A 19,019-nucleotide genomic window follows, 5' to 3' on the forward strand; every position below is an offset into this window, starting at 1 on the left:
TGACTGAGGGATAAGGCCAGACTAAAATAGCCGAGCCAGAAAGACGATCAGTGGAAGCAGCTGCTGATGCTAAATCCAAGAAGCAGCCATTCCACTCAAAACCACAGGAGGGAGCCCAAGAGCAGAACTCACAAAAGTGCCACTTACAACCACCGGAGGGAGCCCAAGAGCGGAATTCACAACAGTCCCCCTGCTCATATCAGCACATGTCTAGGCTCTTTTATAATAATTTTATTTCTATAATGCCAACATATTCCGCAGCACTTTACATTTTAGAGGGGACTTGTACAGACAATAGACATTACAGCATAACAATAAACACATAGATGAACAAATACCAGGAGGAATGAGGGCCCTGCCCACAAGCTTACAATCTATGAACGCTTTGAAGTTCGCCAATGACCATCTGGATGATTCAGAGAAGGCATGGGAGAAGGTAATGTGGTCAAATGAGACCAAAATAGAACTTTTTGGCATCAACTCCACTTGCTGTGTTTGGAGGAAGAAGGACGCGTACAATCCCAAGAACACTGCTCTAACCGTGAAGCATGGTGGAGGAAACATCATACTTTGGGGGTTTTTCTGCAAAGGGGACAGGACAACTGCATCATATTGAAGGGAGGATGGATTGGGTAATGTACGAGCGAGATTTTGGCCAGCAGCCTCCTTCCCTCAGTAAGAGCAGTGAAGATGAAGAGTTGCTTGCTGTTCCAGCATGACAATGTCCCGAAACACACAACCAGGGCAACTAAGGAGTGGCTGTGTATGAAATGTTTCAAGGTCCTGGAGCGGCTTAGCCAGTCTCCAGACCTGAACCCATGAGAAAATCTTTTGAGGGAGCTAATACAATGTTGCCCAGTGACAGACATGAAACCTGGAAGATCTGGAGGAGTGTGAAAAAAATCTTTGCTGCAGTGTGTGCAAACTTGGTTAAGAACTACAGGAAACGTCTGACCTTAAATACTTATTTTTCTCACTGTATATAATGTGCATGGCAGCCTTTGGGAAGAGCTGTATCATGGTACCAGGATTGAGAGACGAGGAATTCAATCAAGGTCAAATTTTTTTTAATCAGACTGATGCATTGTGTAAAATGATAGTGGTCAGTTAAGCTGTATCACACAGGTTTTAGTGAATTCCTAAAACTTTGACACGTTTGATTCACATTAAATCAGTCATCTCTACTGACAATTTTTGATCTAGCATTAGAAACATTTACCACATTAAGAAATTATGAATATGGATTTTCCCTTCATTTCAATATTGTAATTGTCAACAAGATTTGATACTCTAGGAAAATATTTCCCCCATTCTCAGCATGAAAATGAGATTTTTCCCATGCGACTTCTCTAATGTTAAGATAGAATTCAGGAAGCATTTTAACCAAACATTTTAAGTGTCAGAACGGATTGTGCCTTGCATGTGTTCTTTGATGTGAAACAAGACCCCACTTCTGCACAAAACATTTCCCACATACTAAACATGAAAACGGCTTCTCACCTGTATGAATTTTTTGATGATCACCAAGATTTGATTTCTGAGCAAAACATTTTCCACATTCGGAGCATGAAAATGGCTTCTCTCCCGTGTGAGTTTTCTGATGTTTAACAAGGTTTGTTTTCTCAGGAAACCGTTTTCCACATTCCAAACATGAAAATGGCTTCTCTCCTGTGTGACTTTTCTGATGCACAGTAAGATGTGATTTTTGGTTAAAACACTTCCCACATTCTGCACATAAGTATGGCTTCTCCCCAGTGTGTGTTCTCTGATGTATAACAAGACCCAACTTCAGTTTAAAACATTTCCCACATTCTGTACATGTAAATGGTTTCTCTCCTGTGTGACTTTTTTGATGGTCAACAAGATATGTTTTTCGAGTAAAACATTTATCACATTCTGAGCATGAATATGGCTTCTCTCCTATGTGAGTTTTTTTATGGCAAACAAAATTTTTTTTCAATGAAAAAACTTTCCCACATTCTGAGCATGTAAATGGCTTTTCACCTGTGTGAGTTTTTTGATGGTCAACAAGATTGGATTTCCATGGAAAACCTTTCCCACATTCTAAGCATGTAAATGACCTGTCCCCTGTGTGAGTTTTTTGATGGTCAACAAGATTTGATTTCCAAGAAAAACATTTCCCACATTCTGAACATGTAAATGGCTTCTCACCTGTGTGAGTTTTTTGGTGTTCAACAAGATTTGATTTCCGAGCAAAATATTTCAAACATACTAAGCATGAAAATGGCTTCTCCTCACTGTGACTTCTCTCATGTCTAAAGAGATTCGATTGACGATTAAAACATGCTCCACATTCTGAACATAAGAACAGTTTCTCCCCAGTTTGACTCCACTCTTGTGTTGTAGGGTGTGATTTCATGGCAAAGTATTTCTTGCATCCAGAAGACGAATATGGTTTCTCTCCAGTGTGAATTCTTTGATTTATAACAACTTTTGAACCAGCTATTAAACAATTCCCACATTCTGACCTTGAAAATTCCTTTGCTTCTGTGCAACTTTTCTGACATTTATCAAGATTTAACATATCTATGTAACATTTTCCACACTTTAAACATGTAAATGATTTATCCCCTTTGTGAGATCTTTTATCTTCATCATCTCTTCGGTCTTTTTTATTTTTCTTATCAATCTCTAATGAATCAGAAGATGAGCCCTGTTGGACAGAATCAGATGATAGATCTTCGCTGTGAAGGTCTGATGTTATATCAAGGATAATAGCATGATCTTCATATGCATCTTGTGTGATATCATGATCTTCATCTTTAAAATCTGAAGATAGTATATGTCCCTCTAAGCTTCTGATACAGTCACCTGCCGAGAAGAAAACTGATAATTTTTATATAATGTAATCTTATTTTATGGATAGTTTATAATATGTCTACAGTGGGTACGGAAAGTATTCAGACCCCTTTAAATTTTTCACTCTTTGTTTCATTGCATCCATTTGGTAAAGTCAAAAAAGTTCATTTTTTTTCCATTAGTGTACACTGCACCCCATCTTGACTGAAAAAAACAGAAATATAGAAATTTTTGCATATTTATTAATAAAGAAAAACTGAAATATCACATGGTCATAAGTATTCAGACCCTTTGCTCACACATTCATATTTAAGTCACATGCTGTCCATTTACTTGTGATCCTCCTTGAGATGGTTCTGCTCCTTCATTGAAGTCCAGCTGTGTTTAAAGGGAATCTGTCACCCCAAAAATCGTATATGAGCTAAGGCCACCGGCATCAGGGGCTTATGTACAGCATTCTAGATAAGCCCCCGATGTAACCTGAAAAGTAAGAAAAACAGGTTATAGTATACTCACCAAGGGGCGGTCCCGTCCGATGGGCGTCGCGGTCCGGCGCCTCCCATCTTCATACGATGACGTCCTCTTCTTGTTTTCCTGCTGCGGCTCCGGCACAGGCGTACTTTGACCTGTTGAGGGCAGAGTAAAGTACTGCAGTGCGCAGCTGCCGGGAAAGGTCAGAGAGGCAGACAAAGTATGCCTGCACCGGAGCTGTAGATAAGCCACTGATGCTGGTGGCATTAGCTCATATACGATTTTTGGGGTGACAGATTCCCTTTAAATAAACTGATAGGACTTGATTTGAAAAGGCACACACCTGTCTATATAAGACCTCACAGCTCACAGTGCATGTCAGACCAAATGAGAATCATGAGGTCAAAGGAACTGGCCAAGGAGCTCAGAGACAGAATTGCGGCAAGGCACCGATCTGGCCAAGGTTACAAAAGAATTTCTGCAGTACTCAAGGTTCCAAAGAGTGACCTCAATAATCCTTAAATGGAAGAAGTTTGGAACCACCAGAAGTCTTCCTAGACCTTGCCGTTCAGCCAAACTGAGCAATCATGGGAGAAGAGCCTTGGTGAGAGAGGTAAAGAAGAACCACAAGATCACTGTGGCTGAGCTCCAGAGATGCAGTAGGGAGATGGGAGAAAGTTCCACAAAGTCAACTATCACTGCAGCCCTCCACCAGTCATGCCTCTATGGCATAGTGGCCAGAAGGAAGCCTCTCCTTAGTGCAAGACACATGAAAGCCCGCATAGGGTTTGCTAAAAAACACATGAAGGACTCCTAGACTATGAGAAATAAGATTCTCTGGTCTGATGAGATGAAGATAGACCTTTTTGGTGATAATTCTAAGTGGTATGTGTGGAGAAAACCAGGTACTGCTCATCACCTAGCCAGTACAATCCCAACAGTGAAACATGGTGGTGGCAGCATCATGCTATGGGGGTGTTTTTCAGCTGCAGGGACAGGACAACAGGTTGCCGCTGAAGGAAACATGAATGCAGCCAACTACAGAGATATCCTGGATGAAAACCTCTTCCAGAGTGCTCTGGACCTGAGACTTGGCCGAAGGTTCACCTTCCAACAAGACAATGGCCCTAAGCACACAACTAAAATACCAAAGGAGTGGCTTCAGAACAACTCTGTGACCATTCTAGACTGGCCTAGCCAGAGCCCTGACCTAAACCCATTTGATCATCTCTGGAGAGACCTGAAAATGGCTGTTATCCAACCTGACAGATTGTAGAGGATCTGCAAGGAACAATGGCAGAGGATCCCCAAATCCAGGTGTGAAAAATGTTTTGCATCATTCCCAAGAAGACTCATGGCTGTACTAACTCAAAAGGGTGCTTCTACTCAATACTGAGCAAAGGGTCTGAATACTTATGACCATGTGATATTTCAGTTTTTCTTTTTTAATAAATTTGCAAAAATGTATACATTTCTGTTTTTTTTTAAGTCAAGATGGGATGCAGAGTGTACATTAATAAGAAAAAAAAAGAACTTTTTTTGAATTTACCAAGTGGCTGCAATGAAACAAAGAGCATAAAATTTAAAGGGGTCTGAATACTTTCCATACCCACTGCATATAAACAGTTCCATACAAATTGCAGGGCATATAGCAAAACTCAAATTCAGTAGAAGATAGAAAAGTCTGCGACAGACCTCCCAACTTTTATAGAAGATAAACAGGGACAAACTATGCAGTATGGCTAAATTTTAGGCCATGCCCTTAACCACAGCCCTATAGTCACACTTACTTACCATTTCTCCCAACCCTGACAGGAGGAGATGACAGATGGGGTATGGTGAAAGTGAGGGACATTCAGCAAACTGCCTGGGATAGTGGTGCATAGACCCTGGGATTGTTTCTATATACCAAGAAAAGTTCTTATTTATAGATTTTTTTCATTTATTCATAGTTGTAGCAATCATAACTTTTTCATTTTTACCTAAACTAAATTATATGAGGTCTTCCTTTACTACGAGATGAGCTGTAGTTTTGTTTAAGTGCCATTTTGCCAAAAACATCTGTGGGTCTGTGTTCATATATACGTTTTTTTTTGCATAATAATAATCTTCTTCGTTAAAAGCAATATTCACTTGTAGCATACATACTGTTTTTTTTTCTCCACTAAACTAAAACAATCTTTGCTGGTCATTTAGTTTTTGCTGCATTTTTTATACGTTTGTTTTCCCCATTAGTCGTACATTTTTGTTGTAGATTGTAGATATAATCTCTTGTCTGCTCTTACCTCTTACACCTAAAGAACATCTCTAGAATCCGCCCATTTCTCACCATGGAAACAACAAAAACCCTCACCGTTGCCCTGATGCACTCCCCCCTTGACTACTGTAATGCTCTATTAATTGGCCTCCCCCTCACTCAACTTTCCCCTCTCCAGTCTATCCTTAATGCAGCAGCCAGGGTCGTCCATCTGGCTAATCGGTACTCGGACGCATCCACTCTTTGCCAGTCATTGCACTGGCTGCCCATTCATTATAGGATCCAATTCAAACTGCTTGTCCTCACCCACAAAGCTCTCCAACATGCGCCACCCCCCTACATCTCCTCCCTAATTTTTGTTTATCGGCCTACCCGCTTGTTACACTCTGCAAACGACTTTCAACTAACCTCTGCAATAATCCGTACCTCCCACTCCTGGCTCCAAGACTTCTCCTGCGTTGCGCCCATCCTCTGGAATGCTCTACCCCAAGAAATTAGGACTATCCACAACTTACACAGTTTTAGGTGCTCCCCGAATACACATCTGTTCAGAGCGGCCTATCATGTTCCCTAATCAAACTGCTTTTATGTGTGTATTTAGCCCATTCACTATCTATATCAGAATAACCCTGCATCAAACTCCACCGCACCCAACAGCACCACAAAAACTTGCTGGTTACTACCTCAAGCAGCTGTTATCTATCCCCCAACTCCCTCAAGATGGCTGGACCATCATTGTAAATATACACCTATATGTGTCTCCCCTACCTCATTGTAGATTGTAAGCTCTCACGAGCAGGGTCGTCTTATTTTGCTTTAATTATTGTATTACTTTGAATGTTGTTACTTATGACTTGTGTATGAACTGCTAAACTGTAAAGTGCTATGGAATATGTTGGCGCTATATAAATAACGATTATTATTATTATTAGATATGAAGCAGCATTTTGATGCATTTTTTCAGACTGCCTACAGAAGCAAAAAAAACCCACATATCTGCACTGCCTCAATGAATAACATTGGTCCGAGTGCAATCCTTTATACTGTACGCTCATGCGAGCGAGCCCTTAGACATACTGTGTGTATGAGTTTTCATGAAATGACATGCGCTTTATTTGATAAAAGGAATTTGTAATGTTGGATAAGGCTATTAACCTGCAGATATAGGGGTAATCTGCAGGTAAATAGCACTTAAAAAAGGTGCAAGGTCAACCTACTGAAGGGTGCTATCAGTCATACAAGAATACTGAAACAGCTACATAACAGTTACCACTTAAAACACTGAAAAAAATCTGACTTTTTTGTGCCTCTAGAATACAGGTACACAGGAATACACTGGTATATGGAGATGTATCTCTATATACATGTACACTCTCTGCCTGTAATGAAAAATACCTGACACATTCAGATAGAGAAAATTCAACTACACCTGACACTAGGGCTTGTGGCTTATTGCTTCAGCTGCAACCTGCTTTGCAAGAGGTTGGGTGTTTGAATCTTGGGAAAAATCAGACTTCAAGAAGAGTGAAGAAGAGATAATTAATTGAATGTTAGTTTCTACAGTGAACTCAGTAACTGACCGCGCATCCTCCAATGCACGATCAGTTAAAATCTGTTGCCGTGCAGGAGATTCCTCCCGCACGGTAACAGTTAACAGCTGCCAGCCAATCACAGGCCAGCAGCTGACGTCAGTGCTCACATCGCCGATGCCAAATTGGAGAGGAGGAGAGCGCTGGAGCTCATCCAGCTAAGGAAAATCCTTTTTTTATTTTTTGTAAAGCCACGGTATGGGGTATACTATACTACTATGGGGGGAAGGAAAAGGGGATGCATTATACTATGGAGTGCATTATATCCCTATTAGGCTGCTGCATTATACTATGGGGTGCATTATATCCCTATGAGGCTTCTGCATTATACTATGGGGCATTGTGGTGCATTATATCCCTATGAGGCTGCTGCATTATACTATGGGGCATTGTGGTGCACTATATTCCTATGAGGCTTCTGCATTATACTATGGGGCATTGTGCTGCATTATATCCCTATGAGGCTTCTGCATTATACTATGGGGCATTGGGGTGCATTATCTCGCTATGGGGCTGCTGCATTATACTATGGGGCTGCTGCATTATACTATGGGTGCATTATACGATGGGGCTGCTTTATTTTACTATGGGTACATTATATTATAGGGTGCATTATAAGCTTATGAGGGTACATTATACTGCTATGGGGTTGCATTATACTGCTATGGGGGTGCATTATACTCTTTTTTTGGGGGGGTGCATTATACTCTTTTCTTGGGGTGCATTATACTCTAATCTAAAAAGTTTGTACGCATTTTAGTCTGGAAGCAGTTGCTTTTTTCCACAAGTTGAACATTGACACAGCGTCCTTCCCGGTCACAAAACTGCTCTCTCCTCCTGCCAAACACTGATTAGTCTGATATGTGCAGAGCTGAAGAGAAATCTTCTGAGATGCTGCATGTCCCAAGTACCTGTTATGGGGTCGAGTTCCCGCCTCTGCACAGGGGGAATCTCGAACCATCTCCGCTGCGGTGTCTCATTCTTCTCCAGCTGCAGTGGAGCCTGCTCAGCGGAGACGTCGGTCCCAGCGTCTGGCTCAGCCTGACACGGTGCGGATGGTTACTGCTGGCTTTCCAGGCTCAGCCATTGTAGCCAGTACTGTTCAGCGGTGAGCAGACGTCTCTGGGACTAAGGGTACCGTCTCACAGTGGCACTTTGATCACTACGACGGCACGATCTGTGACGTTCCAGCGATATCCATACGATATCGCTGTGTCTGACACGCAGCAGCGATCAGGGACCCTGCTGAGAATCGTACGTCGTAGCAGATCGTTTGAAACTTTATTTCGTCGCTGGATCTCCCGCTGTCATCGCTGGATCGTTGTGTGTGACAGCGATCCAGCGATGCGTTCGCATGTAACCAGGGTAAACATCGGGTTACTAAGCGCAGGGCCGCGCTTAGTAACCCGATGTTTACCCTGGTTACCATCGTAAAAGTAAAAAAAAAAAACAGTACATACTCACATTCCGGTGTCCGTCAGGTCCCTCGCAGTCTGCTTCCCGCTCTGACTGACTGCCGGCCGTAAAGTGAAAGCAGAGCACAGCGGTGACGTCACCGCTGTGCTGTGCTTTCACTTTACGGCGGCACTCAGTCAGAGCGGGAAGCAGACGGCAAGGGACCTGACGGACACCGGAATGTGAGTATGTACTGTTTGGTTTTTTTTACTTTTACGCTGGTAACCAGGGTAAACATCGGGTTACTAAGAGCGGCCCTGCGCTTAGTAACCCGATGTTTACCCTGGTTACCCGGGGCCTTCGGCATCGTTGGTCGCTGGAGAGCTGTCTGTGTGACAGCTCTCCAGCGACCACACAACGACTTTCCAACGATCACGGCCCAGGTCGTATCGCTGGTCGTGATCGTTGTAAAGTTGCGGAGTGTGACGGTATCCTAAGTCCTGCTTTTCCCATTCTGAGCATGCCCAGGGTAAGTCCTCTCATTGGAGGTCGGGGGTCACATGCTCAGGTACTACAGAAGCTCCCATTGGTCCTCCAGGAAGGTCCTAAAGTGGCTCAGGTACTGTAGCAGCTCCCATTGGTCCTCTAGGAAGGTCCTGTAGTTGCTGCAGCTACAAATGGTACAAAAGCTACGGCCATGCGCTAGTATCAGCTAAGTTGTGTGTTCTGCGCCAGTGTGGTCATGTGTATGTGGTTTCAGGGTTCGGCTGAAATAAGCCCCTAAAATACCGGTGAGGAGTTTTGCATGTGCTATTCTGACTGCATGACCACTGTTCGCTCTATTTGGTAGCTGTGTTCCTCTGTGAGGTTAACAGGGCACAGCGTTCTCTTGTCTTAAGTGACTCTGTGAAGTAACAGAGTTCACTTATACCGCCATATTGTACCGTCAGTTACTAGCAGCGGGTTTTACTCCTGCACGGTGGACCCCGGGTTGCGAACGCACCTATTACTCTTTAAATATATATTTGGTGCCAAACCCTAACAGTACCTAAGAGACCTTGAAGGTCCTGACAGAAAAAAATTAAAACTATGGTTGTGTAAAGTGTGAATGTTTGTATGTTGATGATGAGGTAGTTAAATTGGCAATGTTATAGTTAAGTTGAGTGGGTTTGAGGAAAGGAGATGAGCTGAGTGTGTGTTTTGATGATGTAGCTGAGCGGAGGATAGAGTAGTTGAGCTGAGGATGGAGTAGTACAGCTGAGCGTGTTTTCGATTATGTAGCTGAGCTGAGTTTTGTAGGTGAGCTGTTTGTGTTTTGATAATGTAATTGAGTGTGAGGAGGTAGCTGCGTTGAGTGTGTTATAACTGAGCTGTCTCTAGCACAGATCATTAGATCAATTCTCATTGAATAATTCCACTGAATAAGAATAATTTGCTCTGCTGACGTGCATTGGGAGGAAAATAGAGCTTGAGTTAAGGTACCGTCACACTAAGCAATGTCGCCAGCGATCTGTGACGTTGCAGCGTCCTAGGGAGCGATATCGCTGTATTTGACACGCAGCAGCGATCAGAATCCCGCTGTGAAATTGCTGGTCGCTGCTAGAAGGTCTGCACATTATTTGGTCGCTAGGTCGCCGTGTATCGCCGTGTTTGACAGCAAAAGCAACCATACCAGCGATATTTTACACTGGTAACCAGGGTAAACATCGGGTTACTAAGCGCAGGGCCGCACTTAGTAACCCGATGTTTACCCTGGTTACCAGCGTAAAAGTTAAAAAAACAAACAGCACATACTCACCAGCGCGTCCCCCAGCCTCTGCTTCCTGACACTGACTGAGCGCCGGCCCTAAACTGAAAGTGAAAGCACAGCGGTGACGTCACCGCTGTGCTGTTAGGGCCGGAGCTCAGTCAGTGTCAGGAAGCAGAGGCTGGGGGACGCGCTGGTGAGTATGTACTGTTTGTTTTTTTAACTTTTACGCTGGTAACCAGGGTAAACATCGGGTTACTAAGCGCGGCCCTGCGCTTAGCAACCCGATGCTTACCCTGGTTACCCGGGGACCTCGGCATCGTTGGTCGCTGGAGAGCGGTCTGTGTGACAGCTCTCCAGCGACCAAACAGCGACGCTGCAGCGATCGGCATCGCTGTCGCTATCGCTGCAGCGTCGCTTAATGTGACGGTACCTTTACAGAGGCTTCAGATCTACCATAGCTCTTCAGCCTCATGGGGTGAAATCCTGCTGATGGATTCCCTTTAAAGGGGAACAACATTCACTAATGAGTGACATTAAAGTTTTAGTATGCCAGGAGACTCAATCTTCACTAGATGCCATCTCTCAGCAATTCACATCCAACCCCCCAGCCCTCTGAAAACGATGCTCAAAAAAGCATCAGATTCTAAACTGAAGTGCTATCAGGTTTTCATTTCTGATGGCCTAATTGAAGAAGAGCTGAATTACATCTGCCTGTTCCTGTAGACGGAAATGAGAAGCATTACTTCTCTTTCAATTTTCCTTTCACCACGACAGCACCCTACTGAGAGAGAGGATCTTCCCACCAGGACAGGAACCTACAGGTTAAAAAGGGGGCGGTCCCCCTCACGTCCTCAGTTGGGTTCCTCTCCTGATGGGAACCTGCTGCTTACCTGGGTCCAATCAGCCTCTGTGCAGTGTCTGCGGGAACGGCAGAGCCTGGGATCCCAGAAGCAGCGTCTGGGGTGCTCTGCCTGTTCAGGCCCCTCCTCGTCTAGCATGGATGGCGCGATCCCAGGTTCCAGGTGGTGCCGCCCTGGGTTGCATGGGCGCAGGTGGAGGTGAGGCTCCATGTGTTCATCCAGGGTGGTGGCATTGGTCGCCCTGCGCTGCATGCGGGCCATATTCGGTCAAGGTCCATGTGTGTGCGCTGGCAGTGACGTGCCCGTAACCCGGAAGTGCCTCCTCTTGACTTCCAGGGGGACCAGGGAGGTGCATCTTGAACGGCGAAGTGAAGGGGTGTGGCCAGTCCTTCTTTAGCTGGCACCATGCAGCAGCAGTGTGCTTGAGAAATGTCTTCCCCAAGAGATGCTGAGGAGCACTGTTGTGAATTCTGCTCTTGGGTTCCCTCCGGTGGTTGTTGGTGGTAGCGCAGTTGTCTCTGGGTTGTAATCCAGGGCAGGTGTTTCTGCTTATTGCAGCTCTACTAGGTATTTAGGTGTGCAGGATCCATTACTCCTGGCCAGTTGTCCATTGTTCTTGGAGGGTTTACATCTCTGTCTGGTTCCTTCTGCTCTGCTGCAAATTCAGCCAAGATAAGTGTCTGGTTTATTTTCCTGCAGCACATATGCAGTGTGCTTTTCAGTTCAGAACAATTCATTGTTTTGTCTTGTCCAGCTTAGACTTGTTTGGATTTTTTCAGTCATGCTGGATTCTCTGGAGATGCAGATATACATTCTATGTCTTTAGTTAGATGTGGAATTTTTGTATTTTCTCCTGTGGATATTTTCAGAGTTTTAATACTGACCGCTTAGTACTCTGTCCTATCCTTACTATTTAGCTAGAAGTGCCTATTTTGCTAAATTCTGCTTTCAGCCTGTGTGTGTCTTTACTCTTATATTCACCGTCAATATTTGTGGGGGGCTGCCTATCCTTTGGGGTTTCTGCTCTGAGGCAAGATAGAATTCCCATTTCCATCTATAGGGTTATTTAGTCCTCCGGCTGTGTCGAGGTGTCTAGGATGTGTTAGGTACACCCCACGGCTTCTTCTAGTTACGGTGTCAGTTTAGTGTTGCGGTCAGTACAGGTACCACCTTCTCCAGAGAAGGTCTCATGCGGCACCAAGGCCACCGGATCATAACAGAGCACCCACCGCCTGCAGAGGTGGTTACTGAGCAGCGCAGAAGCAAAGGCAAAAACAGTGGTTGCTCTAGAAGGAGTGACATCACTGAGATCAGAAGCGAACGGGGTCAGCAAAAACCTATGGCCTCCAAATCGCATGCTGTGTCTCCACCTCCTGAACTGGTACCCTGCTAACAAGCTTCAGATGGGGAGTGTGTACAATGATCACCTGGTAAGCTGAATCCCTTTTGTTCTGTGTGTTCCCAGGTTATGAAATCTGTTAAGACCAAGCACACACAGTGTGCTTTGTGCACAGAGCCCCTGCCTGACGCTTATCTTAAAAGACTGTGTCAGTCATGTATATGCCAGACCTTGGAGGGTAGGGAGCCAAAGTCAGCTTAGGCCCTGATGTTCACAGGCTTATGCCAGAGGAATTGAAAATCCTTTCACATGAATGACATAGTGAAAAACCTCATGAGAAGGGAGTGGGACAAGCAGGACAGCCGGGGGTTCCTGCCAAGCTCCTCAAAGAGTAAATACCCCTTTGATGATGATCTGCTAGCGGAATGGGTTAAAGTTCCCAAAGTCAATGCGGCGATAGCCTCTGCATCAAAACAGTCGGCACTGCCCCAAAAAGACAGAGGTCTTCTAAAGAATCCATCTGATAGAAAAGCAGAGATGCTTCTGAAGCTGGCCTGGGAGTTGTCGTCCGGGGCATTCAAACCGGCAATTGCAAGTACATGTACCGCCAGATCGATGATGGTCTGGTTGGACCAGCTGGAAGACCAAATACGGTCTGGAACACCTAGAGACACGTTACTGGACTCCTTTTCACAGATCCGTGGAGGTGCAACCTATCTGGCAGATGCTTCAGTAGACTCATTACGTTTAGCTGCCAGGTTTGCTGGTCTGTCCAACGCTGCCTGCCGAACCCTCTGGTTAAAGAGCTGGAAGGGGGATGCGCACGCTAAGAACAAATTATGTGCTATTCCATGCTGAGGTGAGTACTTGTTTGGCCCCATGCTTGATGAAATCCTCACAAAGGCAGGTGACGGAAAAGGGTCCCCTAAACTATTTACCGCTACTTTCAGGAACACCTTTAGGAGATGGTCAGCTTTCCAGAGGAAGTATAGAGACCGAGCCGAGGAGCCAGCAGAGCCGAAAAGAAAAGGTGGGGCCTCATCCTCCAAATATAGGCACAAGTATCGTTAGCCCTGATCTCCCGATGGGCGATAGATTAAGATATTTTTATAGTCAATGAGTCCATATAAGGTCCAGCACCTGGATCCTCGATATAATCATCTGGGGTGAAAGCAGAGTTCTGGAGTACCCCTCTGGACTCCTTCCTATTAACAACCTTGAGACACCCCCGATGGCACCGGCCCTGGAACTGGAAATTCTACAGTTGATGGAGAAACGGGTCCTAATTGAGGTTCCTAAGGACCAAGAGGGGAGGGAATTTTATTCACCTCTGTTCTTGATCTCCAAGCAAGATGGTGCTTTCAGAACCATTATTAATTCGCGGAAGTTGAATTTATTCCTGAAGTCCCATACCTTTAAAATGGAGTCCATTAAGTCTGCAATCAAACTTCTGTATCCCAGATGTTTCATGACAGTCACGACTCTAAAGGATGCCTATTACCACCTACCTATATACCAGGACCACCAACAATATTTCAGAGTGGCTGTACGGCTGGGCGATCAAGTTAGACACTTTCAGTTCGCCACCATACCATTTGGTCTGTCCATAGCACCACGTGTGTTCACCAAGGTGATTGCGGAGGTGATGGCACATTTGAGGGAACGAGATACCCTGGTTATTCCGTACTTTGATGATTTCCTTATAGTTGGGAGGTCGGCCATGCAGTGCAGCACCCGGCTGAACCATATAATATCGTCCCTACAGGATTTGGGTTGGTTAGTCAATCTAAAGAAATCAAGACTAGTTCCCTCGACCCTTCAAAGGTTCCTCGGCCTCCTTTTGGATTCAGTAGATCAATATTGCTTTCTTCCAGAAGACAAAAAGCAAAGTATCATCGGCAAAGTCAGAAAGATAACGGACAATCCAGAGCTACTTTTGAGAGGTGCAATGTCCCTGCTAGTTACTATAATGTCTTGTATACTGGCTGTGCAGTGAGACCAATTTCACACCAGGGCACTACAGAACGAGGTGCTCGAGGAAGAGAGGAAGTTGCGAGGCCACCTCAATGGGAGAACGCGGTTGTCAGTCGCCACTGTAAGCAGTCTATCCAGGTGGCTAAATCCACTACATCTGTCCAAAAGGGTGCCGTGGGGGATAAAACCCGACAGAATAGTCATGACAGATGCCAGTCCCTCGGGGTGGGGAGCTCACGTGGGAGACAGACTAAAGAATTAAGGGCAGTGAAGTATGCGCTTCTCGAGTTTCTACCGACTTTGTGGGACACACACGTGTGGATAAACACCGACAACACTACGGTGGCCTACTTGAATCATTAGGGGGATGAGATTACAATCACTAATGTCCACCGCAGACGACATACTCACCTTGGCCGAGACTCACCTCCTCTCCCTGTCAGCACTTCACATCAGAGGGGAGTGCAATATTCAGGCAGACTATCTCAATTAACACTCCCTGCGCCAGGGGGAATGGTCCCTAGACCCACAGATTTTCAGACGGATCATATGGTTATGGGGCCTCCCGGACATAGACCTTTTCACTACAAGGAGCAACGGACAGGTCAGGAGGTTTGTGTCGCTATGAACATCAGACCAGCCAGAAGTAGTAGACTCCCTTCAGGTCTGGTGGGATTATAATCTGGCCTACGCATTTCCTTCGATGTGTCTGATTCCTATAGTGCTCAGAAAGATCAGAGAGGAGGGAGTGAGTGTAATTCTCATTGCCCCCTTCTGGCCTAAGAGGCCTTAGTTTTCTTGGCTAAGGGCAATGTCCATGACAGACAGCTGGGTGCTACCAACTAGTCCGGGGCTTCTCTTTCAAGGACCGTTCCGTCATCCACGGATGGACGGTCTCCATTTGACGGTGTGGAATTTGAGAGGGAGCTGCTGAGGTATAGAGGGTTTTCAGAAGCCTTAGTTACCACATTGCTAAGGAAGGAGGTTACCACAGAAATTTATTTTAAGACCTGGAGGAGATTTTTGTTATTCCGCTCAGCCCCCCCTGTCAGACCATGTTCCATTTCTGGCAATTCTGGAATTTTTGCAGAAAGGCCAGGAGTTGGGGTTATCTGTTAACACCTTTAGAGTACAGGTCTCGGCTCTGGGCATACTGTAGAGCTATAATGTAGCAGGGGATAGATGGGTCACTATATTCATAAAAGTCTGTGAACGCAGTGATCCAGTGCGTATTCCTAGATTACCTCCGTGGGATTTAAACCTTGTGCTAGACTCAATAATAGGTTCCCTCTTTGAACCCTTAGGGTACCGTCTCACTATACGATTTACCAACGATCACGACCTGCGATACGACCTGGCCGTGATCGTTGGTAAGTCGTTGTGTGGTCGCTGGGGAGCTGTCACACAGACCGCTCCCCAGCGACCAACGATGCCGAGGTTCGCTGGTAACCAGGGTAAACATCGGGTTACTAAGCGCAGGGCCGCGCTTAGTAACCCGATGTTTACCGTGGTTACCAGCGTAAAAGTAAAAAAAACCAAACCGTACATACTCACCCTCTGATGTCTGTCAGGTCCCTTGCCGTCTGCTTCCCGCTCTGACTGAGTGCCGCCGTACAGTGAGAGCAGAGCGCAGCGGTGACGTCACCGCTGTGATCTGCTCTCACTTTCCGGCCGGCAGACAGTCAGAGCGGGAAGCGGACGGCAAGGGACCTGACGGACATCAGAGGGTGAGTATGTACTGTTTGTTTTTTTTTTACTTTTACGCTGGTAATCACGGTAAACATCGGGTTACTAAGCGCGGCCCTGCGCTTAGTAACCCGATGTTTACCCTGGTTACAAGCGAACGCATCGCTGGATCGCTGTCACACACAACGATCCAGCGATGACAGCGGGAGATCCAGCGACGAAAGAAAGTTTCAAACGATCTGCTACGACGTACGATTCTCAGCAGGGTCCCTGATCGCTGCTGCGTGTCAGACACTGCGAGATCGTAACGATATCGCTAGAACGTCACGGATCGTACCGTCGTAGCGACAAAAATGCCACTGTGTGACGGTACCCATAGATTCTGCCCCTGTTAAGGTTCTAATCTTCAAAACAGCTTTGTTAGTAGCCTTGACTTCTGCAAGATGAGTCAGTGCCATTCAGGCACTATCAGTAGATACTCCATTTTTGATGATTTATCAAGATAAGATAGTTCTGAAACTGGATCCGGCTTATTTACCAAAAGTCATTTTTTTGGTCGCTGCAGCATTGCAATAAAATGCAATTACAGGCAATCAAAAGATCTTATACACACCAAAATGGTATCAATAAAAAAACGTCAGAATGGCATGCAAAAAAAAGCCGTCACCCAGCCCCAGATCCCGAAACATGGAGACGCTACGGGTCTCGGAAAATGGCAACTTTTTTTTTACAAACATTGGAATTTTTTTTTCACCACTCATAAAAAAACCTAGACATGTTTGGTGTCTATGAACTCATAATGACCTGTAGAATCATAAAGCAGGTCAGTTTTAGCATTTAGTGAACCTAGTAAAAAAGCCAAACAAAAAAACACTGTGGGATTGCACTTTTTTTGCAATTTCACCACACTTGGAATTGTTTTCCCGTTTTCTATTACATAACATGGTAAAACTAATGGTTTCCTTCAAAAGTACAACTCGTTCTGCAAAAAACAAGCCCTCACATTGCTATTTTGAGCAAAAAATAAAAAAGTTATGGCTCTGGGAAGAAGGGGAGCAAAAATTAAAATGCAAAACAAAAATACCCTGGTCATTAAGGGGTTAAGCTCAATCAACTTATGATCCATAGATGATTCAACATAGAGTCAATATAAACAACTATTGATAGGACAAGACTTTACCATGACAAAAACAGATCTCCAAAATACAAATCATCAAATCACCATTCATCCATCAAAGTGAAAATGTCTAAGATTTACTATAATCCAAGGTTGACATTTTTGTCATTTTTAGTTTCATATCCTGCCCTTCGAATCTCCTTAAGTTGCTTTCCTCAAAAAACAAAAGCATTATACCCTACCTATATGCTATGATGCTCAGAGATTCTTCCAGGAAATCTGGCCTCAGACAATAAGTCAGTGTTCTTCACACTACAGAGAACTAAAGGCCCCGTCTCACATAGCGAGATCGCTAGCGAGATCGCTGCTGAGTCACAAGTTTTGTGACGCAACAGCGACCTCAGTAGCGATCTCGCTATGTTTGACACGTACCAGCGACCAGGCCCCTGCTGTGAGATCGCTGGTCGTGTCGGAATGGCCTGGACCTTTTTTTGGTCGTTGAGGTCCCGCTGACATCGCTGAATCGGTGTGTGTGACACGGATTCAGCGATGTCTTCACTGGTAACCAGGGTAAACATCGGGTTACTAAGTGCAGGGCCGCGCTTAGTAACCTGATGTTTACCCTGGTTACCATCGTAAATGTAAAAAAAAAAAACAGTACATACTCACATTCCGGTGTCCGTCAGGTCCCTTGCCGTCTGCTTCCCACACTGACTGAGTGCCGGCCGTAAAGTGAAAGTACAGCACAGCGGTGACGTCACCGCTCTGCTGTTAGGGCCGGCGCTCAGTCAGTGCAGGAAGCGGACGCCGGGGGACGCGAAGGTGAGTATGTACTGTTTGTTTTTTTACATTTTACACTGGTAACCAGGGTAAACATCGGGTTACTAAGCGCGGCCCTGCGCTTAGCAACCCGATGTTTACCCTGGTTACCCGGGGACCTCGGCATCGTTGGTCGCTGGAGAGCGGTCTGTGTGACAGCTCTCCAGCGACCACACAGCGACAAAACAGCGACGCTGCAGCGATCAGCATCGTTGTCTGTATCGCTGCAGCGTCGCTGTGTGTGACGGGGCCTTAAGAGCAGTTTGGGAATCTCCAAGAGCTGCCACAGACCTGATTCAAAATGCCTATGTAAAGATAGATTAAGATAACATGAAGAGAGTTGCAAATCTATGCCATCAAAAGGGTGCATAACAGAACAATCTTCAGATACTGTCAGTAAAAAATATTTTCCTGGGCGGAAACAAACCTTCTGTACTTATTGTCTCTTTTTCCAAAAAGGTGGGGACAATGTTGAGGTGGATTTCCTGAGCCAAAAAGATTTGGATCTAGGGGAATGGAACCTTCACACCCAGTTAATATCCAGGATGTGTGGTCTACTGGAAGATGATATGTTTGAAAAACAAATAACAAAGTTCCCTTCTTCTTTTCTCTAAATCCAAGAGATGCTTCACTGAGAGTGGATGCTCTACTTCACAAATGGACCTTCAGCTTGGCATATGTCTTTCCCCCAAACCCACTTCTGAAAATCTTTCAAAGATAAGTGTAGGAAGTATGATGTTTGGCCTACTAAAAAAAAGCTTTAACTTAGAGGAATCTTTCATTCTTCCAGAATCTACTCCATCAAGGTCCCATGTCCCATTGACATTTTCTAGTCACATTTAGGAAAATTGTCTCTAGCAGTATAGCTTCTGAAAGACCAATTCCAAAAGCTGGAGACGTTTGTAGAACGCAGTTATACTTACACTACGGTGAAGCAGCAAG

The 19,019-nt window shown here is 45.1% G+C and overlaps 1 protein-coding gene across 4 annotated transcripts in view; it reads right to left on the reverse strand.

Moving 5' to 3' along the window:
* Positions 1-224: 224 nt before the first annotated feature.
* LOC143766195 (uncharacterized) overlaps positions 225-19,019 on the reverse strand; it is a 214,136-nt gene continuing 195,341 nt past the window's right edge. For 2 of the 4 annotated variants that reach the window (XM_077253679.1, XM_077253681.1), the window contains exon 7: positions 226-2,832. In XM_077253679.1, coding sequence (XP_077109794.1) covers positions 1,400-2,832 — 1,433 coding nt within the window. In that variant the 3' untranslated portion in view covers positions 226-1,399. Of the gene's footprint in view, positions 2,848-19,019 lie in introns of all 4 variants that reach the window. The other 2 variants (XM_077253678.1, XM_077253680.1) reach the window with 2 other exon arrangements.

Source organism: Ranitomeya variabilis, chromosome 4, assembly GCF_051348905.1.
Source record: "Ranitomeya variabilis isolate aRanVar5 chromosome 4, aRanVar5.hap1, whole genome shotgun sequence".
NCBI classification, from domain to species: Eukaryota; Metazoa; Chordata; class Amphibia; order Anura; family Dendrobatidae; genus Ranitomeya; species Ranitomeya variabilis.